This window comes from Rhodnius prolixus, unplaced genomic scaffold (genome assembly GCF_049639745.1).
Source record: "Rhodnius prolixus isolate KJV_2025 unplaced genomic scaffold, Rpr scaffold_11, whole genome shotgun sequence".
Classification (NCBI taxonomy): Eukaryota; Metazoa; Arthropoda; class Insecta; order Hemiptera; family Reduviidae; genus Rhodnius; species Rhodnius prolixus.
Window position 1 is genome coordinate 12,684,676 of NW_027411625.1, and position 25,907 is coordinate 12,710,582.

General features: G+C 35.5%; 1 protein-coding gene across 7 annotated transcripts in view; it reads left to right on the forward strand.

Moving 5' to 3' along the window:
• Window positions 1–2,980: 2,980 nt before the first annotated feature.
• Window positions 2,981–25,907, forward strand: part of LOC141459149 (uncharacterized) — a 48,782-nt gene continuing 25,855 nt past the window's right edge. For 5 of the 7 annotated variants that reach the window (XR_012461390.1, XM_074137823.1, XM_074137826.1 and 2 more), the window contains exons 1-16: window positions 2,981–3,322; window positions 3,436–3,594; window positions 7,514–7,642; window positions 10,020–10,166; window positions 11,829–11,932; window positions 12,010–12,128; window positions 16,075–16,272; window positions 16,519–16,704; window positions 17,508–17,648; window positions 18,177–18,446; window positions 18,856–19,027; window positions 20,599–20,782; window positions 24,086–24,129; window positions 24,254–24,336; window positions 25,209–25,352; window positions 25,509–25,548. Coding sequence is in view for 6 of the 7 variants with exons in the window: in XM_074137823.1 (XP_073993924.1) it covers window positions 3,449–3,594; window positions 7,514–7,642; window positions 10,020–10,166; window positions 11,829–11,932; window positions 12,010–12,128; window positions 16,075–16,272; window positions 16,519–16,704; window positions 17,508–17,648; window positions 18,177–18,446; window positions 18,856–19,027; window positions 20,599–20,782; window positions 24,086–24,129; window positions 24,254–24,336; window positions 25,209–25,352; window positions 25,509–25,548 (2,107 nt within the window). In the remaining variant the exon portion in view is untranslated. The remainder of the gene's footprint in view (window positions 3,323–3,435; window positions 3,595–7,513; window positions 7,643–10,019; window positions 10,167–11,828; window positions 11,933–12,009; window positions 12,129–16,074; window positions 16,273–16,518; window positions 16,705–17,507; window positions 17,649–18,176; window positions 18,447–18,855; window positions 19,028–20,598; window positions 20,783–24,085; window positions 24,130–24,253; window positions 24,337–25,208; window positions 25,353–25,508; window positions 25,549–25,907) is intronic. The other 2 variants (XM_074137828.1, XM_074137827.1) reach the window with 2 other exon arrangements.

The following is a 25,907-nucleotide window of genomic DNA, read 5'->3' on the forward strand; positions in this document are numbered from 1 at the left end:
AATAATTTATAAGAAAAAAACGTATTTGGTGTTTTTCTAACATTCCCTCTATTAGGATAAAAAAATTAAAATTTTCTAATTCAGGTGCGACCCTCTGAAGCGGGTTTAGACGGTTTATTTTTTTCGATCATCTCGAATAATTTATCGCATGTGAATAGCAAAAGATCTACATGTGTACACATTAAAGTATCCGTATAGAACGATGGTTGTACAAAGTTGTCCAACATTTCCAACATGTCCAACTTTGTATCCAAAGAAATCCATCTAAATACAATATTGAATCATAAATGTGTATTAATTGTCGTTAACACTTGTTGTAACATGTTTTCTACTCCTGCTTAGGAGTCTATCAAAACTCAGAAGAAATAGCTTTAAACTTCTTCAAAATATATTTTTAGTAATATTGTTTTGGAATCAATTAAAAAATTGTTTTGAGATTAAACAAATTTAAAACTTTATTTTTGATTGCTACAAAATATCGAATTATTTGAGACATTAATCGTGTGCATAAAACAAAAAATCTGGTGTCAACACTTCCACAACTTTTACTAACTATTACTAAATCACGAATTTTCTTTTCACATCGAGTTTTTAAATCACTAAATTCTTTCTCAGCGTGTTTAAAACCGTACAATACATTGAAACACTATACTCGAAAACTCATCCAGAAAACTGCCTGAAAATAAATTTTTCCGGAAAAAATAGATCTATGTGTATGTTACCTAACAACGAGGTTAACAGGAAACAATCGGTAGCATTTTTTGGGAAAAATATATAAAAGCCAAAAATTCCATCATTAAAAGTGTACTTTCGGTTGAGAGATTTTCTTTTAACTCGGAATGTATGCAATTCATTAAAACCTCTTTAACGCATGAAGACTTAAAGTGACGTTATGACACAAGAATGTTTTTAGTTTTAACTCAAATAAAAGGAAAGAGATTAGCAGAGAGGTTAGGAAATACCGGATTCCATCGCGGAGATAACGGGTTCGAATCCAGCTGATGGCCCTTAGAATTTCTCTTCCTAGGAGCTTCTTACAGCTCACTGTAATGTTGTCTGTAATAAGAGAACACTGTCCGGAGGCCGGCCGGAACACTGTGCCGGCAGTGCACTGAAAAAAGCTCCGGGCACCAATGACCTCAGATGTTGACGCAACTTAAATACCAGAAACTGTGACAGCTAATAATTTCAGAGAGCGACGATATTTTTAAAAACAACCTGTTTATTATGGCATAAACCCCGCTACAATATAACTAATTTTCTGTTTATTTGATTTTTTAAAGGAAATGCCATAAATAACAGCCATTTTAACTTCTATACCACAAAGATCAAATCTTAAAATTTTTATTATAAACAACAATCAAAATCTGTTTTATCATTTGATCTCAACGTGTCATTTGACTACTATTACACTTTCTTTCAAATTTGAATATTATAAAACTCGAAGATGAATTACTTCTCAAGAATACTTAACATTTACCTGATGAATTGGATACTGAATTACGTGGTGAACCCCAAATTTTTTCATATATCTGTAATTACAGATTACGAATAGAGAATGAAGTTGAGGGGAACTTACAAACAATTTTTCAGGCTACAGAAACAATGTTCTCGTGAAGAAGGGCAATGAAAAACCATTAACTGATAAGAAAGCTAATCGACAGATTGAGAATTTCATCCAGGATAATTGTAAGTTCAGCAACATAGCCACAGATAATGTACCTGGGACTCTAGACGATTATTTTAAGGAATGTATGTATTTTTCTGTAAATATTAATCAATTTATTACGCTGCGTGAAAAGACATACAATTAGCTAGTGATTCAAAGATTACACTTCGAAAATTGGTCTGCAGGGTCAACGAAACTGATTTAGATGTTCACAATCGATAAGGGCGGGTGTCGGTCTAGCCGTCAAGAGCGAGCTTTGTATGTGGGAGATACCCAGTTCGAAACCTACGTATGACTACTTTTTATTTGTGAGAAAAATAAATTTATAGTGGAGTATGAGCTTCCGCTCCCGTCCACGACACTTATTTGGTGGTTGGAAGTTAAGCCCCACCTGAAAAAATAGGCGATTACTTTACTTTTACTTTCCTTTGCTTTACATGATCGATAGAGTCATGGACCGCGGGAAATAGGAGCATTACGTCTTTAAAGAAAAGCAATCACCATTTATTTATTCATTCCATAACAAAATATAGATTTTGATGTATCAATGATTACTATGGCAAAAATGAATGGGGTAAGATACCATATAGGAAATGTGGTCAAAATTTTAGAATGGACCAAAATAAGTAGACTGACTGGCGATGACTGGCTGCAAGCAAGATTAGAAGACGTTCAAACTGTGTCTTATTAATTTTTGAGGGAGTCTGGCGCTAAGTGTAGCATTATCAAGTTGTAGAACTTTTTTGTGTTGGCTAAAGAAGAGTTCTTTAATGATCTAATGACCCTATCTAATGGGGCTTCATAGAGTTCTGATGAGATAACTTGCCCAACGGCAACAAAATTGAAATGCACTACTCCTTGCACAACTCGCAGTGCATATTCCTTTCAAGATACGAAACATCATGCAAACTATATGGAAGTGATTTATGTAATTCTTTTAAAGCATTAAAAAAAATAAATATATAAAATATAATAAACTTAAAAAGTGAAATTTATTTATTATTAAAAAAAAATTGCTACTGTTCGGCTCAGAGCCCCTGCAATCCCTGTTTCTAAGCCATTAGTAATTAGATAAGTAGATACCAAAATAAGAGTGGGCCAGCACCCCATATTAAGGGCCAAATTTTTCTTTTTTAACACTTATGAAAACATTTTTTAATTTTCTGTTAATATAATGTTAAATTAAACAAGTAGAGACGTAAAATTTATTTGAAAAGAAACATTATTTTGAGTTGGCTATAGTGGGTAACCAGACTAATTTAGAAAACAGATGTTTTATTCAGTGTACATGTTTATGATCCAATCGACTGTGATAGTTTTTGTCAGCCTAGTCTTAGAAAAAAAAATCAAATAAAATACAAAAAATGGATTTAGAAGACGTCTTGGTATTTGTCATAAATACTAGAGAAAACTGCTAATTTCCAAAATGTTTTTATAAAAGACAAATTGAAGCTATTCTAACTGAAAAACTTGATTTAATATTTTTTTTGAGGGAGGTTTTGTTGGTATATAATGTGTTTGACGAAGAAATTGGCCATCACTGCTCCAGACAGAATGGATCGATTAAGTAATTTTTTCGTACCATGCTTCATTGTTTTTGTTTAAATTCTTGTGGCAACTTCTACATGGATTACAATTTTAGATTTAATTTAGGTAGGTATAAAAAATAAATAAATAAATTTGTCTCCATATAGTGAACAATTATTTGTGAGTGGAATTTTATAAAATTCATTTCTCTTGTGTGGTGATAACAGTTTATTTTATAGGTGGTAATAAATTATGGCTAGCCTTGTAGAAATTGATAATCTTAGCAATACAGAGCATATTACTAAATTATTTCCTAAGTGTAGACCAAGAGATATTAATTTAAACTCTGTCCCTGACAATGAGACTTACTTAATGGAATCCAAACAGCATACATCTAGGTAAGTCTGGAGTTTATTTCTACATTATTTTATTTTTCTCATTACTTTATAAAAACTAGGACGCAAGCAGAGTATGTTGAAAGTAAATCTTATTATTTTCTTAACTTGAGCTCATTTGGAAGTTAAAAATTCTAATTGCTCTTCTAGCAAAAGGAGCAATAAAGGTGTAAAGGAGTAATTAATGAAAAACCATTCTCGTTTTTTGAAGAGAAGGAATTCTGAATAAAGTTAATGAGGAATGCTTCTGAACTTTCTAGTTCTCCTGAACATATTCTGGTGCTTGTGTTTAAGGGTCTGCTTCTTCAGCTTGATATATAAGAATTAGGAGGGTGAATTTAAATGTAGAGGAAGCCCTGCGTCAAGCTCAATTTCCACGCTTGTAGTATTTTTTACATAGTTTTATGGGAATCAGATCTCAACAGCCCGTGTAGAAACAGAGACTGATTAAACTTTAAACAAAGCCTACTTTCTAACAATGGCTGTTTCCTCTTCTGTCTCATTAACTGTTTGAAAGGGACCAGATATTTGCGCCATTATGTAGAGTTGTCCGCTTTACTCCAAGTGTAAACTTGGACTCTGGATGTCTGGACTCTTAATATGCATTTTAGTTTACTCATTAAGTGTGTCTCCCCCTTTTATAAGGATCGAACCTTATATAAGTCTCTGATCCGTTTAGCTTCCAGGGATGAGCACGATGGATTGTCCAATCCTATTCTATTCATTCTTGAGCCATCCGTTTAATATAAAACAGTTCTCACAATTTCATTGAAGTTATTCTTAAGAAGGTCGAAACGTTTATAAAGATATATATATCCCTATATATATAATATCTTTATAAACGTTTCGCTACTAAGAGAAGGATTATTGTGTTCAAAATTCAATCACGTCTTTGCCATTAAAAATATTAATCCGATTTTCGTGGACTAACAAATAGTCATGAATTTTTTATTTATTGTTTTAAAACAAATTTTATTATAAGTCATAGGTTGTAACGAATGTCAAAGATTTATAGTTAATGGCTCATTTCATTACCCATTTCGAGTTGGTTCTGATAGCTATCACATCAGAACTCCATTAAGTACAATAGATAGGCTTCTCTGACCGAACAGTACTTCTATTTAGTCAACCCAGAAAAATTTCTTTTGTTGCATGATAATGCAGTACCACAAACATAGCGCCAGACAGCCTCAAAAATTATTGGAGCTGGAATTTATTTTTTCTCACCCTGCTTATAGCCCAGATTACCAGTTACCTTTTTTACCAATCCGTGGCTCATTTTTTGCGAGATAAACTTTTTAATACGTAAGAGGAGATGAAAGAACGTATGTTTTTCTGAATTCTTTGTCTCCAAGATACGTGGTGGCAAAAAAAGAAAATTAAATAAAAAGGTGGATTGAAGTGATTAATAATAATGGATTATACTTCAAACAATAAATTGGTCTCATGATTTTTTAACGCTCATTGTAGTAAATAAATAATGAAAACATGCAGATTTTCGTTACATTTCCGTATTATTTCTCCGTACCATTTTGCTATTTATTATTTTAATCAAATCGTCTACTTTCAGAAAGATAATGCCATCTTAAATAAGATGTCTTCCCTTAAAAAATGTGTACCCTTTGTGGGAATCCGCAACACCAGGAATATGATGGTTCCATGTAACAAACATTCTCGAACTGACTTCGTTGTTCATGTGAATGCGTGTGCAACTGAATGGGACAGTGAGTAACTCTGGAATACGGAGTCTGCCAGCTAGCACATGAAGAAGATGCGTCAGCCAGAAGCTGGGGGCAATAAATTTCACCGTCAAAATGAATAATATTGAAGTTATCAGTCTTTTTAGTTCAAAATCTTTCATTTCGTGAATTGCGGGAAGAAAAAGTCGTGTCTTCGCAGCAGTATTTTTCGTTGTTAATGTTGTGAAAGTTCAGATGATGGTTGGTCGGTACCTTTGCATGGTGCAAAATCCGCAGTATAGGGATTCATATCCGTAAATACCATTGCAAGTCTTCCTGAATCTCTCTCTGACCAAATCGTACATTCAGCATCTTTTCCTTTAACTATTTCTACCTAGCTAAAACACATCTAGAATCAATAATCCTGGTATATCGTCGACAGAATGTAATGGGAGGTCTTAGCTTCGGATCAGGAAGTGGTTATTCCTAACTACCTGTCGGCTCCCACTGATCTTAATAGAAGTTCTGAGAGAATTTTTTAATCACTTGGGGCATTGTAGGGTGAATCGAATTAACAGGAATCACGCAGACCTATTTGGTCAAAATGCAGAATACTTTGTTACCAAAAAAAAAAAAAATCGAGCCATCAGAATTTGAATGTTTTTTAAATACCATATTATAAAAGAATTAAGATAAATCACTTACCGCTAAGGGAAATAACAGCAACCAGAAGTCAATCCAGGTGGCAAAATCTGAAAAGTTCCGTTAAGAATTAAGTTTGTTGCTGAATTATGAGTAATATAGAAAAATTGATTGAGAGACAGAATAGTAAGGCTTGTTTGTAGACGGTATACTATTAACCAGTTAAGTGTTTATGACGAAGATATTCGTCATGAAAAAAGTGTACAATTTTGTATTATGACGAGTATATTCGTCAAGCGTTTTCAGTTAATTTTGCAACTTTAGTTAAAACTAAAATATATTCGTAAACTGCAAGAAGTTTGGAATATTTTGAGGCCATGTCGAAAAAAAAACAACAAATAGAAGATATAGTATGAATTAGTCTTCGTAAATGTATCCTTGTCTTTTATTAGTCATAACTGAATCAATAACGACTTCATATATTGTGTTAGGTTAGACTATGCAGTAAGTGGCGCGCCTGCTAATAAAAAACGGGACGAGGATACTTTTGTTCCCTATTCGCCTGTATTCAAGAGGCGGAAATTTTTTTGTTGGCTCATGTGAGGGGATTTAGCGAACATCCAAATTGCGTCGTGGGCTACTAACCTGCAAAGATATTTCCCTGCATAATTGTTTGTATTTTATCATCTGGTCAGGGATTCATTGGCATAATTACTAGTCTGAAATGTTGTGACCTACTCGGGATAATTGCAGCAGTGTGCATTCTTTGTAATTTAGTATTTATGCAAGGACAGTATTGAGTAAGCTGTTTAGTTTATTCATTCTTTTTGGTGACTGATTCATAGTTTCAATGGGATTGAAAAAATAACTGCCATTTCAGTCTAGTAAAGTTTATTTTGCCGAGCTTTCGACCTAGGGACTAGGTCATCTTCAGGGCTAGTTTAGAAAGTAATACTATTACATTTCAGGGTTGGTGTGTCTTCTGTCTTGTCTGTTCATGGAAGTCCATGATGGAGGTCCACGAAGATGACCTAGTCCCTAGGTCGAAAGCTCGGCAAAATAAACATTACTAGACTGAAATGGCAGTTATTTTTTCAATCCCACTGTTTAGTTTATTTAGTGGCACCAGGTTGTCCAAGTTTTATGATTCTTTGTCGGATTTCCTCATAACACTTTATCATTTGAATGCGTATTTGAGATAATAAGGTAATTTAGAAAAGATTTTTGTCCGATCGAAGAAAGCAAATCAGTGTGTAGCAAGCTGTTACCAAATCAACAACAATAGTACATTCGAGTGCAACGAAATTTATTTTTGGTTCCTATTTATGTTAATATAGATAAATGAATAAATATAAATGAAATAAATAACGAAAAAAAATATAAAAGTCATTTCATTGCGACCTAATTTCATATCAAACATACTCTGGGTTTGACGAATATATTCGTCATCGCCTAATTTGTATGACGCTCGTAGGGGACACATTTTCCAGTAAGATCGAATCAGTTAACTGGTTAAGTCCCCATGAAATGTTGCTTGTGTAAGTAGCTAAAGTGCTAAGTGATTGTGGTGCATTGATGGCAAGATATCTGTCTGTTACCAGAGATTGCGAGGAACGGGAGAGCGGCCATGATAGTTCTACAGACGACAGTAATTGCGACGATCAGAGCAAAGTGGTACTCCAGCTGTCCAACAGCACTAAACAATCTTCCTTCAAATTGAAAGATTCTAGGTAAGCAGATGACATTTTGCTATTTACACTGTATGATGATTTTCCGAAAAACAGACTCCGTTTTTCAAATTTTAGTAGATCTAGAAAAAAGTGTGTTTATTTCTGGCTTTTATACCATCTTCAGTGAAGTTCCTTAATTGTTTGTTTTTACTTGTTAATAAAATAAATGCTGTTTTCGGCCTCTTCAGGGTTACCTCGTTACCTCTCAAGGTCATAGAATTATTTAATCATTTTTTCTTGCTTACATTTGCAGTGGCTGTGTTTGTACACGGTAAACTCATTACAGGAATGATCCATAACAAACTGTGCTACCAGCAGTGGCCATTTGAACTCCACAAGTGAGCACACTTGCTATTCTATTCGTTAAGGTTTATTGTTAAAATTGTTAATTTTAAAATAAAATTTTACAAAGTAAGAAAATGGTTGGGATTGATCGGTGTTATTAAAAGTAGTCAAAAAGAGACATTTTAATAAAAGATTTTTTCATTTTTAAATCAGTTCATCCCAAAACTTTGCTCATGTAAGTATGTGCTTAGCGCTTATTTTTACTCTGAAATAGTTTGCTATGTAGGTAGGGTCGAGCGATGGTTGTTTACGTAACTAATAGGACAAAACAAAGGCTTTTGATTTACTCCTAATGCGCTTAACCTTGCGATGAGAAATGGATTGAGCAAAGAGTGCTGCACAGTTTTTGGTGGAACACGGGATCGTTGTTCATTTTGGCTTGGCTGCTGGCAGTCGTGCGATTACATACGGACCTAGCTCATCTGGATACGCGTAAAACATGTTTTAGACTGAAACTGTTAAGATTATAAAAAAGTACTTTTTCAAGAAAGACATCACTCACCTTTCTTAAAAAAATCTCAGTAATGGAAGATTTCTGTCCTAGTTTACAGTAAAATTGCTTCAAGCATTCTTTTTAGTATCTGGGTGTGTGCTGTTGATGGTAACGAATGATGTGGTTACGGCAGTAACATCTAGAATCGAGATGAGTAACTGATTTGTTTTGGCGTGCGAAAATTCATTGTTCCAGGATATTCTTTCGTGAAATATTACTGTTTATTAACAAGACTATCGTTAGATTGACAGAAACATACGCTAGTTAGAGCTGAGTTGCAACTAAAGAAGATGTTTGAAATGTTTGATGACATATAGAAGTACATAAAAACGTATAGAAGACATAAAGAAGTGTGCAAAAATAGCAAAATTTAAGAACTACCTCAGTAGTTACTATAAAGCTTATTTGTGTTCTATCTAGGGTAAAACTCTCTCCTTACAAAGTCCAAGATTTTCTAACCGATAATTTTTGTATATTACTGTTCTGTCAAATGCCTGAGTCTTCATGTCGAAAATAGCGATTGCAGCACAGTCTGACATTGTTCCCTCTCCTACTGTCACATTATCTAAAAGGGCTGGACATTACATATCCAAAAGAGGACACTGTGCTTATTATTTTTGAGCCTATCATGAACTCTAAGGAGGCATTCAGTCTTGTCAAATCCAATGAGCACTCGGCCTGAACAGGGTTAAGACACGAGTTATTGAAAAGACTATTAGGAGGTGTGCTGTTCACTTTAACCAGCAAAGGCTGTATTGGGATGTACTTGTATCGCATGCTAGTCTTTAATAACTTAACTCTTCTGAAAACTTTAAAAGGTGTTTAGAGAAGTATTATCCCTTGCAGTAGCCGCCTGGTCTATACTACTTGGTTATAATGCAAGATGACCATGACCATTCAGAGACCCCTTCATATGCCGAAATTTATGTAGCATGTATTCTAGGTTAGAAAAAAGATCTAAATACAATACTATCCCTTGCATCCTTTACGTGGTATCACTTCAGTCGCAGATATTAATATGTGCATGGCAGCTACTTCCTGCTGTGCCTACGAGTGAGTAAGGAAAGACTATTGGTATTGAGTGCCTTAATTGCGTTTTATGGGAAACGGTGTATCATCACTTAGTCAGAAAGTTTGTTTCTCAACTCTAGGTTTTGTGAGTTTAGACGTTCTGTATTCCTTCAGAGAGATGCTTAGGTAATTTGGAGGTGAGGGATATTAAGATATCCATCATAAGTGATGTTGCAGGTAGTCCGCAAGGCGGTTTTTGGAGGAAGGTCCTTTAAGCCCTTAATGGTCTTTTTTACGGGAGCGCTCGTTATTGTTGGGAATCTGATAAGAACATTGATACAGGTCTCGCACCTTAAGGCTTCCTGTTAGTAAATAATAATATAGAAAATGTTGACCTCCATTTCTTGCAGGAAGCTTAAAACGTGAGGCAGCAAACCATTTTTGAATTGTAAGGAAAAAAACTAGAAGAGATACGTTATTTTAATTTTTTTTTTGTTTACATTGTGTGGAATATTTGGAACATTGCAGCCGAGTCATTGAAATCGCCGGTGGCCGAGAGTTATATAGCCAGAACAGGTGCAAGGCAATCCGCAAAGCTCGTACCGACGATAAAACATCCACAAGGAAGCATAAGAATTCGCAAGACTCAAACACTGTTTGGGAAGTACGAAGCAGGTTAGATATTTTCTTTGTAATTTACAATTATTTGGAGTGCTTGAAGCAGTAATGGGCATTATTCGAAGTTTTTCGAGTAATGAAGACTTTTTTTTATCACTTTTATATTATTCGAACTTGCTCTAAGAAATAATAAGTAATGATCAAACCCCAATAACACCTATTAATATGCAATCTCTTTTCATCTAAATTAAACATTTTAGGCCAGTACATTGATCAATTTGAATTAAGCAGAAGTCTGTGCGTTGTTCTCTTTACAATTCAAAAATGGTTTGTTTACTTATTTTGCTTACTTCTGGAAATGTAGGTTTCTATAATTTGATTGAACTTATCTGTGGGCCAACTATTCCATGCTGTTCACCAGGAGGCAAAAACACTAAATATCCGTTTTTACCTGCTTCATATTTGTAACGTTTTTAAGAATTACCAAAAAATTAGTTATGAAACGTAAGATGTAATAATAAGAGGTTGTTGCGCTAATGACCAAGATGTCGATGCGCCGAAAAAAAAAAAAAAAAAAAAAAAAATAGAGGTTGTCAGTTCGGGAGAAGCAAAATTCAAATGAGTAAGTTTAGAAGTGAGTTCTAAATGAATGACGTCCTCGAAGTTCCTTCTCTCGCTCAAGACCATTTTTTCACTAATTTTTGTTTTTGAGAGACTTGCATCTGACTGACCTGATCTAATCCATAGTTTTTTTTTCGCCGTATTGTTAAAGTACTTGAATTTCAAGTTCGACTGATGAAACGAAAGTCACAAGGGTTTTGAACATGGGTTTTTAGAGACCTCGAGTCATTCTATGCTTTAACGCTGAGACTTTTTTAAGTAATGGATTGATGATGTCGGCAGCTTTTGGGAACCATGCTGACAGCTTGGAAGTGAAACTGTAAGGCCTCGAAGTTTTGGTGTTATGGTCTTATTATTCGCTGTTTGCGGGAAGAAGTTTCTCTTCTCATGCTCAAGTCTCTTCGCTCATTTCCGTGTCTTTGATGGTGCCACAATGAGATGGAAACGTATTCCCGTAAGTTTGATTCTGTGACAATCGCTTGGCTACAGTATGAGATATTGGACTTTCTGAGGCCAGAGGAGATTATCTTGAAAATACATGTTTACTGGAGCATCTTATAACGAGGCAAAGCTTTTTCCTACTTGGCTTTCAGTATAATAAACTTCTTAATTTAGTAGTTGGATATAAGGCCTGTTTGAAAAAATGGGCATTACTTTACTTTAATGAGCCTCTTCGGCTGCATAGCTTTAGGGATAGATCCACTCAGTCTTCTAATCTTATATCGGGTTTACAAAGAAAAGAATTTTAGTAAGAAAAGTATGTCCCGTTTAAGTTGCAATGTTCGAGTAAGCGAAGGTCTTGCGAGTGATTATATCCATAACAATCAAAATCTTGGCCAACTAAAAAGTCTGCAGTGTGCGGTTAGCCTTTGCTAAGTTTGTGGGTGCTCCTTAATTTCCAATAGTCTAACATGACCTCGAAACAGGGCTTTCGACACTGCAAGTTCTGCAGCGTGATCAACAATGCTTGCGCTTTTGGATTTCTGACTCCAAATTTCCGCCGAGTCATCAGAACCACATGATGAATTTGTTTTGTTTCTAAATTCCATATCAGTAGGTTCTATTAGCTTTGATAGCTAATACTTACAATATTTACAGAAATTCAGACACGAAGAAAAGTCAGACATGTCGCGAGGTAACAGAAACTATATTTTCTACTGAAGTGCATTCCTTGCATCACCAAAGATCTTCGTTGCAGAAAGGTAATTGCTCCTCTAATTTAAATTATAATTCAACTACTATTACTACATTATAAGAAGTTGATGTTCTTGCATTGCAGGCAGTGGTGCCATAGTTTTTGACGACATTGAGGAAACTTGGCCTTGCGAGAATGTGTCGGACAGCTCTCCTAGTCCTTCGCGCAACTGTCATCCTGGTCCTCCAGCACACTACTTTAAAGTTAGTATCATTGGTAATCAGTAAGGAACGGATTTTTATGTATTTAAAAATGCCAAATATTTAATTAAAATATGCATTTATTTTCGTCAATTATGTGGAAAATATGTGATTTTCTTAAAATATTTTCTGGAATATTTAAGTAAAATGGACAATTTTTTTTATGAAAATGGATTTTTTTTTTTTTGGCAAGTTATAATTATTTATACAAGAAAAGAACATTTTTACCATTTATAATAATTTATTAGGAACAAAATAATTTGTTTTTACAAGTTATAATGATTTATACAACAAAGAACATTTTTACTGTTTATAAAAAGATGTGTTAAATTTTCAATTTTGAAAACTTCACTCTTCGAAATTGTTTGCAACCACATGAAATTTCAAAAGTTGGAACGTAAAGTGACGACGATCTGGGCGTAAGATGGACTTGTAACGACTAAAAGATCGTTCAACATCTACAGATGTTATAGGTGCCTTGCTGAAAGAAGTTATCTCGTTGGTTGTAAAGGGTACACGATGTTCTGAGGTGACTTCTGTTCCACTGATAATATCAGAAATCTGGTAGATGGTCTCCCACCCTTTGTTCTTGCTCAGTACTTCTACCAGTTTTGATCTGATCAGATCTCCCTTACTCCCAGGTATTCCTTCCACCTTTTCGATGACTTTTTTAACGTTGGACACGTTTTCTGTCAGTCGAACATTTTGGGACTCAAGTTGGGTAATGGCTTGTGCAAGAAATACGCAATTGTCAGAAATGAATGCAAGGTCATTCCTTAAATTAGGTTTCTCGAATAAAGACTTGGCTGTATTTATCGCTACTGCTTCGTCTTCGAGATATGAAAGGACTTTCTTGATTTTATTGTAGTTTTCATAGTAATACTGAGCTGCTTCCAGCCAAGTACCCCATCTTGTCAATATTGGTTCTGGTGGAAGGCACAAGTCTTGGATAGAGATCTTTTAGCATTTTAATGCGACTTGGTGCTTTTAAGAACACTTTTTTAACCGAGGAGATTAAGGAATCTACGTCACTGAACAAAGATCGGACAGTTTCTGCTACTCGATGCAAGGCATGAGCAATACACGTCACATGAATTATCTTAGGATAAAATACCTGAATAGATTGCCCAGCCTTGACCATGTTGGGGGCAGCATTACTTTTTCGTTCAAAACTCCACTGGGCCATAGGATATGCATTGAGGCATCGAAGAATCGTGAAATGGTGGAATGATTGCATTTTTCGAGAACCTCACAGTTCAAAAGGAATGGCTTTGAATCCACATCAGCATCACTGTCAAGTTTTCCAATAACTGCATTGGCAATATACCTGCCCTCAACGTCAGTGGTTTCATCAATTGACACCCAAATCGGTCCATCTTTGATATGTTCTCGAATTTTGGTTAGTGTATCTTTATAGATATCTTCCAGGTAGTTTTTCCCAGAGTGCTCTCATCAGGCATTTTTTTTCCCAATATAGGTCTCTAAGAATCCTTTGAAATGAGGATTTTTAAGTTTGTGGAAAAGGATATCGGCTCTAACCAAAGCCCGACACAGATCTGTACTCAGAGTAGACTTACTTGATGATGGAGATGTAAGGAAGGCTTGATAGGACGTCCTCTCTTTCTTTCTGTTTTTATTTTCTATGTGCGATCCGGTGGCAATATGTTGGGTGACTTGGGAACGTTGAGAGCAAGAAACGCGCTTGTCACAAGCTGTGCAGTACAAAATGTCTCCATCACTTCGAAAAAGTTCTGCTGGAAACTCGCGAAGATATTTAGCAACCAGTTGTTTGTTTGAGGCCGATGTTCGTGGCATTTCACCCAAAAAAGAATACACTAAGTGACCGAACAAAATGAATTGGACACTTCAACGAACGAGCTGAAAGAACAAACAACGTCAGACAACTTCAAAGAACTAACAAGTGCCCGTCACTGTTTAGCAGTATTCTGTGTAAATTACAATAACCATTGTACCCACTGTGATTCACAGCCCTTCAGTCTGTGGTTCACAGTTCCTGTCAACCACCTCGCAATTATGAAAATATGCCCAAAATGAAAAATATGAAAAAATATGTACATATTTTGATTAAATATGTAGAAATATTTATTTATTTTAATCAAATATGTATAGATATGCGATAACATCCAAATATGTGGAAATATGTGAAATAAAAGTAGACTCAAACGGCTTAAAAAGTGTCAGTATGAATACTTCTAGTTGAAAAACGTCTGTAAATTGCCTAGAAAAAAATATGTAAATACATACGAATCCGTTCCCTAGTAATCAGATTGTATGTATATGAGTTGTCCAAATTCTTACAGAAAATATGTTGTCAACAGCCGTGAGAGCCAACTGCATTAGACGCCAGCACATTTGGCGGACCAACATTAAATTCTTAATTCGTTTTTGCTCACACTTGCTAGCTGTTACCTTCCTGTGCCTCTGATCGTGCTCAAAAATAATAATATATTTTATTGCTTTCTAGTTACCACCTTAGCAAGGGAGTGAGAATACAAAACTGACACACAATAAACATTATACAAAATATTAATTCGACAATGCATTAGTACTGGGTTCTTTGAAATCCTGTAAAATAGGGAAATTTACATAAAAATACAAATGGGGAGAGGAAACCTCATTAGACAATATAATGGAAATCTTCAGCATCTTAACTAAATGAAGTGATAAATGAAAATAATTGAAATGATATTTTGAAGAAATGAATGTCAAGTCAGAGAATAATTCAAACTCAAAAGTACAGAAGAGACAACTTTTAGTACATGTTCACATGCTCTCCAGTAACATTGATTTTAATCTTAATTCGTCAATAGTATATTTACAAATATTTTTTCCTTTGATGCCATCTAAGCACAATAATTTTTCAAATTGGACCAAGTTAGAAACCTGCTTCTCTTGAAAATAACATAGTAAGAATTTATTTCTCAACCAGTACAAAGTTTTACATTCTGTAAAGAAATGACAAAGATCCTCCTTCGAACTAGCCTCATTATCGTGCGCAAAAATAAAAGTAAAAATTACATTGGTTATGATTTTTTTCGAAGAAGTAACGAACTGCAGGCTAATGAATGCATTATATATTGTATTATATTAAGATTTATCTGTTTGTATAATTGCTTTTTAATTGTTAAGTAAAACACTCAAAAATAGGGTTTGAATAATTTATTTTGTGAATTACACCGAAGAAAAAGTTAACCTACTGTTTGTGTCAGTTAGTGAGTTTATCAACAATTTGAGCAATTCTTTATGTTAGTATTTAGTAATTAACCGTTTCTTTACATAGTGTAATTGTGATTTATTTAATTTATTTTTAGATATTTCATTTCGAAAGTACCGTACTGTTGATTTATTTGATACCAGTGTTACCACAACTGTCATTGTTTACTTTAAGATTATGTTTGTATTTAAATAATTGAGGTTCATTTATTTATTTTATTGAATTTGGATAAAATTATTTTTTTATTCAACTGCGAAAAAGTTTTAGCTTACAGTGTTGTTTCACACTCACCTTCAGCTCATATCTCAGAATTCTTTAATTGTAAAAATGAATAATTTCCTGCACTACTTATACTATGTACTATTTTTAAACTATAGATTTTTTATTTGACCAATAGTTAGAAATAGAAATGGTAAATACGTTTTGACAGACTTCTAATGTCGTACCTTCTTTTAGCCTCTTTCTTGAAAATTTGCAGTTATTAATTGCTGCATGACTATATATAGCTTATAACCAGTAAAATATTTTCTGTTGCAAGCAGACTAGAAAAAATTGTGAAGGAGACAAAAAAAAACTAATTTGCAGTACATCAACTTTACTGGCTACCACTGAAACTAATTATTTTTAACTCAACTAGTTTTAGGAACATTACCTATTTAAACTAAACATTTTTTTTTAAATACTAATACTATTGTGAATGTTTCATTGTTATAGGTTGCTACCTCAGCGTCGGATGGAGAATCATTGTCTCCGGAGTATGACATGAATGGAAAAACACCCCGTGTGATCGGCGGACTGCCTATAGCCGATTACGAAGGTTCGCCTAGAAGATACGGACCCAAACAACCTCCTAGCGCCGTCACTTTGCTTTCTTCGCCATCGTTCTATACACCTCGTCCAGGATTCCCACAGGTCAATTATATTGGATTGATACAACTTGGTCTAAGCCTCAGCCACACACAGGCTTAATGCTGCGCAAGAGGTCAATCCACGGTGATAGACTGGCCTGAGTATAGAGCTAAAACGTACTCAGCCAGATGATGAAAGCCTAAATTAAGTTTGCAAGGTGCACTGTGTGTGGGTGACAAATAAGGCTTCGCTCAGATTCTCTGGTCAAGATCTGAACTTCACTGACCAGCTGTGTGTGTTTGATTGCAGCGAGTAGTTAGCGAAACTGAAGGCCGATCTCGCTCGTGTTCACAGTCGCCTCTGCATCTCGCCTCGCCGCAGATGCCTACTCAGCCGATTGCGCTTCCCCAATACGACTACATGTATGAATTCTCCGAGACCAGAAAAGTATTGGAAGAATTCTTCAAAGGTGGAGAAAAATTAACTCATTTTCAGGTACATATATTCTAGCATTGCGACAAAACTATTTCTCATGACAATAAGGGTTTTAGTCAAATTCAGTCGATCGGAACTGGTCTATCTCTTTTTCTTTCTATCTGTTTCTATTTTTCTATTTATTCTGTCTGTGATCAAATATATCTTGCCTAGATTGTGCCCACCCCTCCCTGGTGCTCTCTTATTTTTACAGCGCCCTTTGGCGACTTTTTCTTGCTGTGCTTAGCTTTACAACCAGCAGCTGTCAATAATTCAACTCATGGGGTAAACAATTTTTCCATGGTCTGTGAGAAGGTCTAGCAAGATCAATGGGAACCGGTAGTTCTTCTCCCTGGGTCCAACAAACCTCTACCCTCCAATGCCTTTCTTAGAGATTCTAAAGAAGACCCTACAAAATTAGGATTCTTGGGAGAATACATTCCGATCCAACTTTTTTGGTTACTACCAAATGTTGTGAGTGTAAGTATTGAGTTTCGTTACATGCAGAGACTCCAAAATCTCTAAATAAAATTTGCTATTTTATTTCCCCTTATGGTGAACATGCCTTGAAGTTGTCCTAGTTTATTAAATTATGAGATTCTAGAACCTACATTATATTAATCCGAATTCGAATTTGTGGCTTTATAATTTATCTTGAGTTTGAAGAATTCTAGCAGACCTGATCGAAGTTGCTGCTTTACTGAGCATGTCTCTAAATGCCCTAATTTGTATATATTTCACGGTTTTATGGTGACGCGTTGTCAAAACTGTGAATGTTTTCTTTCACAAGATGTGTGTTTTTAGCTATGAGTCTTGCTTTTCAGGACCTTGAGTACGAGTTACGAAGGCGTAATAGTTCTGGCAACGCTTATGTGGGTCTCAGATTAGCCAAGGCGACCGAGGATGACCAAGCTTTTGCTACACCGCCTAAATTATCAGAATCGAAAGAAATATTTAATTTGCAGGTACTTTTCTTACATCAATAAATTTTATGAGCTGTAGAAATTGTGAAGGTATGTGGTATAAATTGTTATTCATTGCTCATTAACTAATAACCACTAATTAATGAAGTAAACCAGTTGAAAAATTTAGTAAAATCAGAATAAATACTCTTTCAAAGAGTATCTCATTCTGCAAGTGTGGTATTAATTCTTAAACGAAACGCTTGACCACGTTCAATAGCCCTGTACAGTACGAGAAATAATAAACTCATTCGAGTACAGGAACGGTTATTGAAGTGGGCTAAACATATTTATGGGCTGTTACAACCTGGGAATGTATTGTTTTCATTCTTTCACACAATTTGTAACCATAAACTAAGCCAGAGCAGTGTGAACCCACTATCCAATTCTGATCACAACTAATAAATCAACCTGTTTGAGGGACATGGCCAAGCTGGACTAAACATACTATTGAGGGTTGTCAAACGCTTGAATGTGATCTGAATTTTTTCAGTTGTTTCTCACGGCAGATTTTTTTTGTTCTTGGAGTAGGAGCTTGGCGGAAGTGTTGTGGGTTCGACGGAAGATCTGGAGACTGAGGTTGGTCATACAGTGGGTCACAGTCGGAATTTCACCCTGTCACCGGAAACTACTGACTGTGATTCAAATTGTGATTCAGAAGGCTCATCGCTCTTATTGGCTGACGTGAATGCAAGTAATGTACCCACAACTGCTACCCTACCACCACCGAGAAGTATGCCAGTGTTAGAGGATGGCCTTTCTTCGGGTCATGCGTCCGATACGGAAAATAATAATCCGACGGTAAGCATTCACTTTGAATTATCTTGTCTACTTCAGAACCTCAGAAGAGTGTTTTTAGCTCCTTGGCTGTGTTTCTCAAACTAAAGTTTGGGCAGGAGGTCTCGATAGTTTTTATAAATGAAATTTATCCAGACAAGTTGATTAGAGGCTTGGCCAAGCTGGGGGTGCTATTCATATACCATTCCACACCGGGCAACAAAGTGGATGCTTCAGTGTGCCTTTAAGTCAACTTTCAAATAGCAAACTTACAAGTGTAGTATTATGAGCTGAGACGTTTGACTTGCTGACCTCCATAATCCCTAAATTTAAGAATTGAATTTTTAAAAATAAAGTTACAAATTTGAAAGCTTGATTAAACCTCCTGAGGTTAAAATAGGAATCTGTGCAGTGAGTTTGAGTTGGATTTTAGGTCTTATTGATGAAACGTCAGATCAGTGAGATCGAACGTGAGATCATTGAAAGAAATATTAAACAACATCCGACTTCAGCAGTTGCGATCACTAACGAACCAACTGAAGAGAAAGTCTGCACTCCAAGGGCTATGTCGCCTGATATAGATCTACACTCATTGGATCCATTAAGTAAGTAAATTAATACAAAATTATTAAATTATTTCTTTTACCACTAGTGACAGAAAATATTTCGAATATTTCTCATCTTAGCAATGGCGTTCCCACTGGAGATACATGTTTTGAAGTGAATACAAAAAACTGTTTTAAGCGCACGGTTTCTCTATTTCTCCGTCTTAGTGTGTGTGTGTTAACAGAATATCTTAAAATGCAGAGATTTATCAGCTTTTTGCCATTTTCTCGAAAATTGCTTCACCAATTTTGTAAAAAATTAGTATGGAATTCTCTCGAGGAGGTCCAGATCTCCTCTTATTGCACAATCTTTCACTTTTGGAAACTTTTCCAGGTTATTCGGAAAAATACTTGATTTGAATGACTTTCTTCCAGTACAATTTCGGTGTTGATGCTTAGTATTAAATTAAAAATTTTTTTTTTTTTAATTTTCAGAATTTTTCTTGTTCTGATTTTTAAGTCGCTTGTTAAGTACTGTTCGCAGTTGAAAGTTTAATAGCGAATAATCTATGTTGGTAAAAAATGACCTGTACCTTCACTTTTGTTTTTTAGTGATAATGATTACTTCAAATTAAGAAGCAGGAGTTGTTTGTGATCCTCAGAACCAGAGTTCAGAGTTCTTAGGTACATATGTCTCGATTTTTCTAATAATCGCTGAAGAAGTGTGCTCCTGCATATTTCATGCACAGATTACAGTACGCCTTTGTGTAGTTGTGATGTTGTCTGTGCGGGCACTGGACCAATACTGAATGTTTGCGCGGTTTCTCAATCTTGATCTTGCAATGAAGTAAATGCTGCACTTTGAATGAAGAGCTCTTTGTTGTTAGAGGACGGCACAAAATCCACAAAAACAGCTGAAGTTTTGCCTTAGTTGCAGGGTGGATGGCGATCTCACATTTCTCACCTGGAACCCCAGTTTATTGAGTCAGTGGACATATGTAGTTTGATGAAGGTATCTGATATCTGACCTAAATTTTTTATCTTCCTTCATTTTATAGGTGTAGTAGATAGGGTTGAAATTCTTCAGGTTAGTAACAATTGCTCTGAGAGGCTCTGGTGTGATTGCTGCAATGACAGTTCTTTATTCTTGAGGAATGTTTCAATGGAACTACTGTGTTAAGATTTCAGCTTAAGTACTCCTTCAGAACAATTTACAGTTCTGCTTTCAATATAGTCAAAAACATTGCAAGTATTGCAACCTTGAGGAACAAATTTGAGAGAAATTACAACTTTATTAAAAATATTTTTTTGTTGTTTTAATATTTTTGAAAAAACAAATTACTATATTTATAACACTTTTTTTTTCAGAAGGATGTCTCTGAAGAATGTATGACATTGAGACTATGATTTCGGGAGTGTAGGGTGGGGGGCGCTTTGTCTTGACGTTGTATTTTTGGCGATAACTTTTGTTCTTTGAAATAATGGCATATATGTAAGAATAAGGCATATAAGCTCTTACATGTGTAAGAACCATGTACATCTTTACTGTAAAGTAATGCTAAAGAGTAATCCTAGTAAGAGAAAATAATGTAAATTCTCAAACCATAATTTATTTTTTGGCATCTTCTCAGACGGCGGTACTCCTCCTCCACCTGCACCGCAAAGTCCAACAGCCGCACTTGGTGATCCGGCCGTTGAAGCCGCACTCAAGGATATCCGGCTGACATTGCAACGGACGAAGACGCTTCCAATAAGGTCTCCACCACACGAACCTGCACAGCCTCAAATTGAGACCAGTCCTATTTGGATTCCTAGGTAAGAGAGAGCAGTATTTTTTGTCTAAATTTTTTCACGGAAATACTCAGAAAACATTGCCTAAAATGGGCAAAAACACGTTTCAGAAATTTTTCTTGTTGTTACCTTTTTTGCAAATAACGTAGCGCCAAAAGGTGTGAACCGATTTTCATGAATGGGGGAATGTAATTCGATTTAAACTTTCATGTAGATGTGGATTTGGGGGGTCTTGAGAATATGCATCTTATTTTGGAGGAGTTAGCCCCAAATGTGTGAGGCCCCTTCTAAAACTATTAATGAAATCTTATATATATATATAAGATATATATTTGTATATATATGTATATATATATATATATACAAAATATAAACTTCTGGACAAAAGTATTGCATAAAATTTCAAAATATTGTAAAGTTTTTGTCCTTTTACTAAAAACTTTAACAACACAACTAATGCCTGCCACTAGTTATTTTATATGTGGGTTTGATTAAATAATAAAACTCGCTAAAGTTGTAAGTAATAACCTGATTTATTAACACATTACCTTTACTCACATTAACATTTACTAGCAACTAACGCTATTCATTACAGTTACCATTTACAACAGTCACAACAGTTTTCTGTTACTTACTCACTACATAACGCCACAAAACTGTTCCCCGATTGACCACTGGTCCACACTGCACCGAATTGCACTAGTCTCAGCTGCACTAACACAGCTCTACTCACTAACTGACTAACTGCCCAACTGGCTAACACTGAAGCACTCCGCAACACTGACTCTCTCAAACTGTTCCTTCCAAAGTCTCTCCAAAACTGTCTCTCAAAGACTAACTCAAAACTTGACTAAAAACTCTGTCTAAAAACTCACTTCTTCAGCTGTGCTGTGTCTGCCTCCCTTTAACTGCGACTGCCCAACTCCGTCTGCTCACGCCCACCGGCCGCTCACTGGCTGTGGAAAACACATGCTGCCACCACTCCAACTGGGGCCGCCCTCCTCCAACCTTCTGTCACACTCCAACTCCTCCTGTCTTGCTCCCACCTGCCGCTCATTGGCTGGAAAACACATACTGCCACCACCCCAACTGGGGCCTTTTTCTTAGCTGGCTTTTACACAGGTCCGTTACAGGCTACGGTCACTAAACTCCTTGAACAATCTAGCCCTTTCCTTTCTAGTTCAGGTAGAGACCGTCCTTTTGTCTACACAGTGGTGGCCTGTTACCGACTTTGGTCGCTTAACCCCTAGAACAATCTAGGCCTTTCTTTTCTCCTCAGGTAGAGACCGGCCCTTTTGTTTACACAGTGGTGGCCTGTTACCGATTTTGGTCGCTCAACCCCTAGAACAATCTAGGCCTTTCTTCTCTGCCCAGGTCAACTTCGTTACAATATTATAATTTGGAGTTAAAATATATTTTTGTATGGATTCAGGTTGTTGAACTCTAATCCAAAGGAAAAAAAGAACAACAACCAAAAATGCAAGAAAAACCTGGTTTTATTGCACTAAATAAAAAATAAAGCTAAAAAACATCTGTAAAATTCAAAATTAAAATGGTTCTTATTTATTATCACTATGTTTATTTTTATTTATTTCATCAGTATTTAGTGACTCCTCCTCTTGCTCTGATAACTGCAGCAAGCCTCCTTGGCATTGTAGCGATTAGATTTTGGATAATCTCTTGGGAAATCTCATTCCATTCTTCAATAATTGCTGTACTAGCTCACTGAGAGCGTTAGGGGCAATCAGACGAAGTCCGAGACGTCTTCCAATTGTGTCCCAAAGATCCTCGATTGGATTTAGGTCTGGACTTCTCCGTAGAGAAACCGAACGACGAATCCGAACATCCTGTAGGTACTCAAGGACAACTCGAGCAGTGTGACATCTGACATTGAACTGCATTAATAAAAAATCAGCACCGACTCTTTCATAGATTGGCACATCATATCGCTGAAGAACCTATTCACGGTAACTCCGTGTATTTAGCGTCCCATTTTCCACGATGTGTAAGTCTGTACTACCGTCAAAACTAATGCCTCCCCAAACCATAACACCACCTCCACCAAAAGCCATTCTTGGAGAAATGTTAGCCACTGCATTTGGAGGCCTTGTCGCCTACAAACTCTCAACCTTCCATCTAGAGAATGTGGGGTGAATCTCGACTCATTTGTGAATAAAACACGTCTCCAATCCTCTATTGTCCAATTGACGTGTTCTCTTGAATAATGCAGCCTGGCAACTTTAAGTGCTCTGGTGAGAAGAGGGCCAGTAGCGGGTATCCTGGAAGCCAAGTTTGCTTCATTTAGCTTCCGTCCAACTGTCCTACTTGAAATATGGATATTACGGACATCAGCGATCAAGTGAGTAATTGATTGCTAGTGACGGACCTGTTCCTTAACAGATTTAGATGAATAAATCTCTCATCTGTCTGAGTTGTACTCCTGGGACGGCCCGTGGCAGGTCTTCGCGAGTATCTCCCAGTCTTCCTGTAGCACATTAAAATTTTTGAAACAGTGGATTGGTTCATTCGTAGTCTCTGAACAATAATTGACTACTGATTCCCATCTTTGCGCATTGTTACCACACAAACCGTTATTTCTTCAGAATAATACCCTTGACAAGGCATTTAATGTTGTGAAAAAATTAAAACAGTCTTAACAAAAAAAACTAATAGCAAAAATACTAAAGAAAACTTTGTAAGAGAGAGAAATTACACAGAGGTAACGAAATGATGCTCAGAGATGATTTGTGTTCCCAAGTTTTGAACAGATTATTCGTTATGAAAACAAACGAATTGGTTTTATCTTGTTCTCCATTGGGTTAGAGTTTATTTACAATGAATCCATAAAAAAAAACAATAACAAATGTATTATTTTAAAAATAAAACATTTTGAAATTTTATGCAATACTTTTTTCCAGCAGTTTATATTATATATAATTTATATATATATTCTAACGATGAATTACTTTAGGAGAAAGTTGCAGCTTAAGTTTTCATAGTTCAAAACAAGCCCTGTGGAACATATATTTTGTGGATACGATTTAAGTATAAACCTAACACTAAACCTGCCTGAAAAAATGAACGTTACTTTACTTTTTTGTTTTTATTCAACAATTTGACATTTGGGACTCTTAAAGGTTGTGATTGGTAAAGACTTCTTTCTTACATAAAATTTCCTACATATATTGTAGATCAATTATTTATAATCTCCTTTACAACTGGTAATTTTTCTTATTTTTTTTAATTAATGTGTGTGTGTGAGAGATGTGCAGTGAACGAATTTGGTGTCTCTGTATTTGTCTAATCTGCTCTATTCACTGATTTTAGACGGCGATGTAACGCAGGAGGTGCAATGCACAGTGGCGATGAAGGTAAGTCAAAATGAGCCCATTTTAATTTTACACTGTTCTTTAAGTTTGATATTTCTTTTAGGTTCTACCATGCTGATCTGACAATAAATTGGTCAGTTTCTATACTTTGTATATGTTTATGCAGATGAAGCGGACACAGATTTAGAAACAGATCGACTATTAGGCCAACAGCGTACCGAGGACTCCACCTTCTTCGATGAAAAAGTGGTAAAGATTTTGTCTATATTTATTTTTTCCTTCATAATGATAGCATTCCATAGTAGTAGGTAGGAATAATAGTAGTACGATGCAGTTTTCATTACAAATTAGGTGCATATCTGTTACAAGTTCTTAGTAACACAATGTTCTGTGTTTATAATGTACATCAATAAAAATTGATGTACATAATAAATAATGAAGAATTCATCATCATTATGAATAAATAACAAAGAATTCACGAAATGCCCCAAGATTACTTTTAATATTAAATTGTATCTGTTCACAGTAACTTTATTTTGATTTGCGGTAAGAATTTATCAAGTGATTTTGCACTAACGTTCTTTTTCCACTGGAGGTATTTTTTTTTTTTTTTTTGCCAATAAGTCTGCTCTTTTAATTCCAGCGCCCAACATGTGCGTCCCGGCCCTTTTTACTTCCCCTTATCTTTTCTAAAAAGATATTCAATTTAGGTTTCACCGGAAATATTCGTTTTGAGGAGGTACCCTGTTCGAGGAAGTGGTTTATGCAAATTTCAATTTGATATTTGGTTGATGACCATGATCCTAGCTGAGAGATTGTACATTCGACTCACAGCAAGGATCCGTAATTTTTGTGCAACTTGTTTTAAGATTTTCTTTTTTTAAGCACTTCTTACAGTTCACTGCCGAGTGACAATGTTGTGTGCGACGAGAGAACATTGTCTAGAGATAGACAATGCACTGAAAAGTACTGCAACTCAGATATTTATCTATTTTTCATTATGAATTCTAATTTTTTCAAGTTAGTTTCATTACATAAACTGCGGTAAGTCAATATATTGTAAATATTCCTCTATTTGTTTATTATTATTTTTTTTTAAATGGTTTTTTAAAATGTTTTAGAGCTGGAGGAAAAGCAAAAAGGTAAGCGGAAGGAATTCGCCTTCGCCAACACAATCGCATGATTCGCCACTTGACGCCCAGTCTAAGTCGCCAGAGAATTCGCACATTGAAGATCTCAATTCCAGTCTTAAAATTAGTAAAAAGGTAAGATTAAATTATTATTACTTCTGCGTACTTGCTAGACATAATATTAAAGTTGGCCAGGCACTAGCAGTTAGCTCCATCTCAACCTTAGTGACCTAGAACATTCAGTTCCTAACATTTCAAGCCTGCACTAAAGTCTATTCAATTGTGTTTTAGGAGAAGGATAACTCTAAAAAGAAAGGCCGAAATAAAGAAGGTTTGTGCAAACTTTTAATTCAAATATTATTGAAGAAATTTTATAATGCAATGTTCTAAGATGTATAAGCTCTTGGGATTAAAAATGAATCTAAAATGTAACTAAAGTGCCTGTTAAGAAAATATTCAGGCTCGGAACTCTTAGCTACTATTTAATACCAATCAATTTATATATTCACAAATTATAAATTCACACACCAACCTCCTCTTACTGCATAAGAACATAAAAACTAGATAGTGAAAACACTGGGCCGCTAATTTTGAATAAAATTCTAACAAGCTAGGTAACATTCAAGATAAGTTCGTAGAGTCAATAATTGCTCTACAAAATAGGTCTTTTTTCTCAAAATTTCTCTTTAA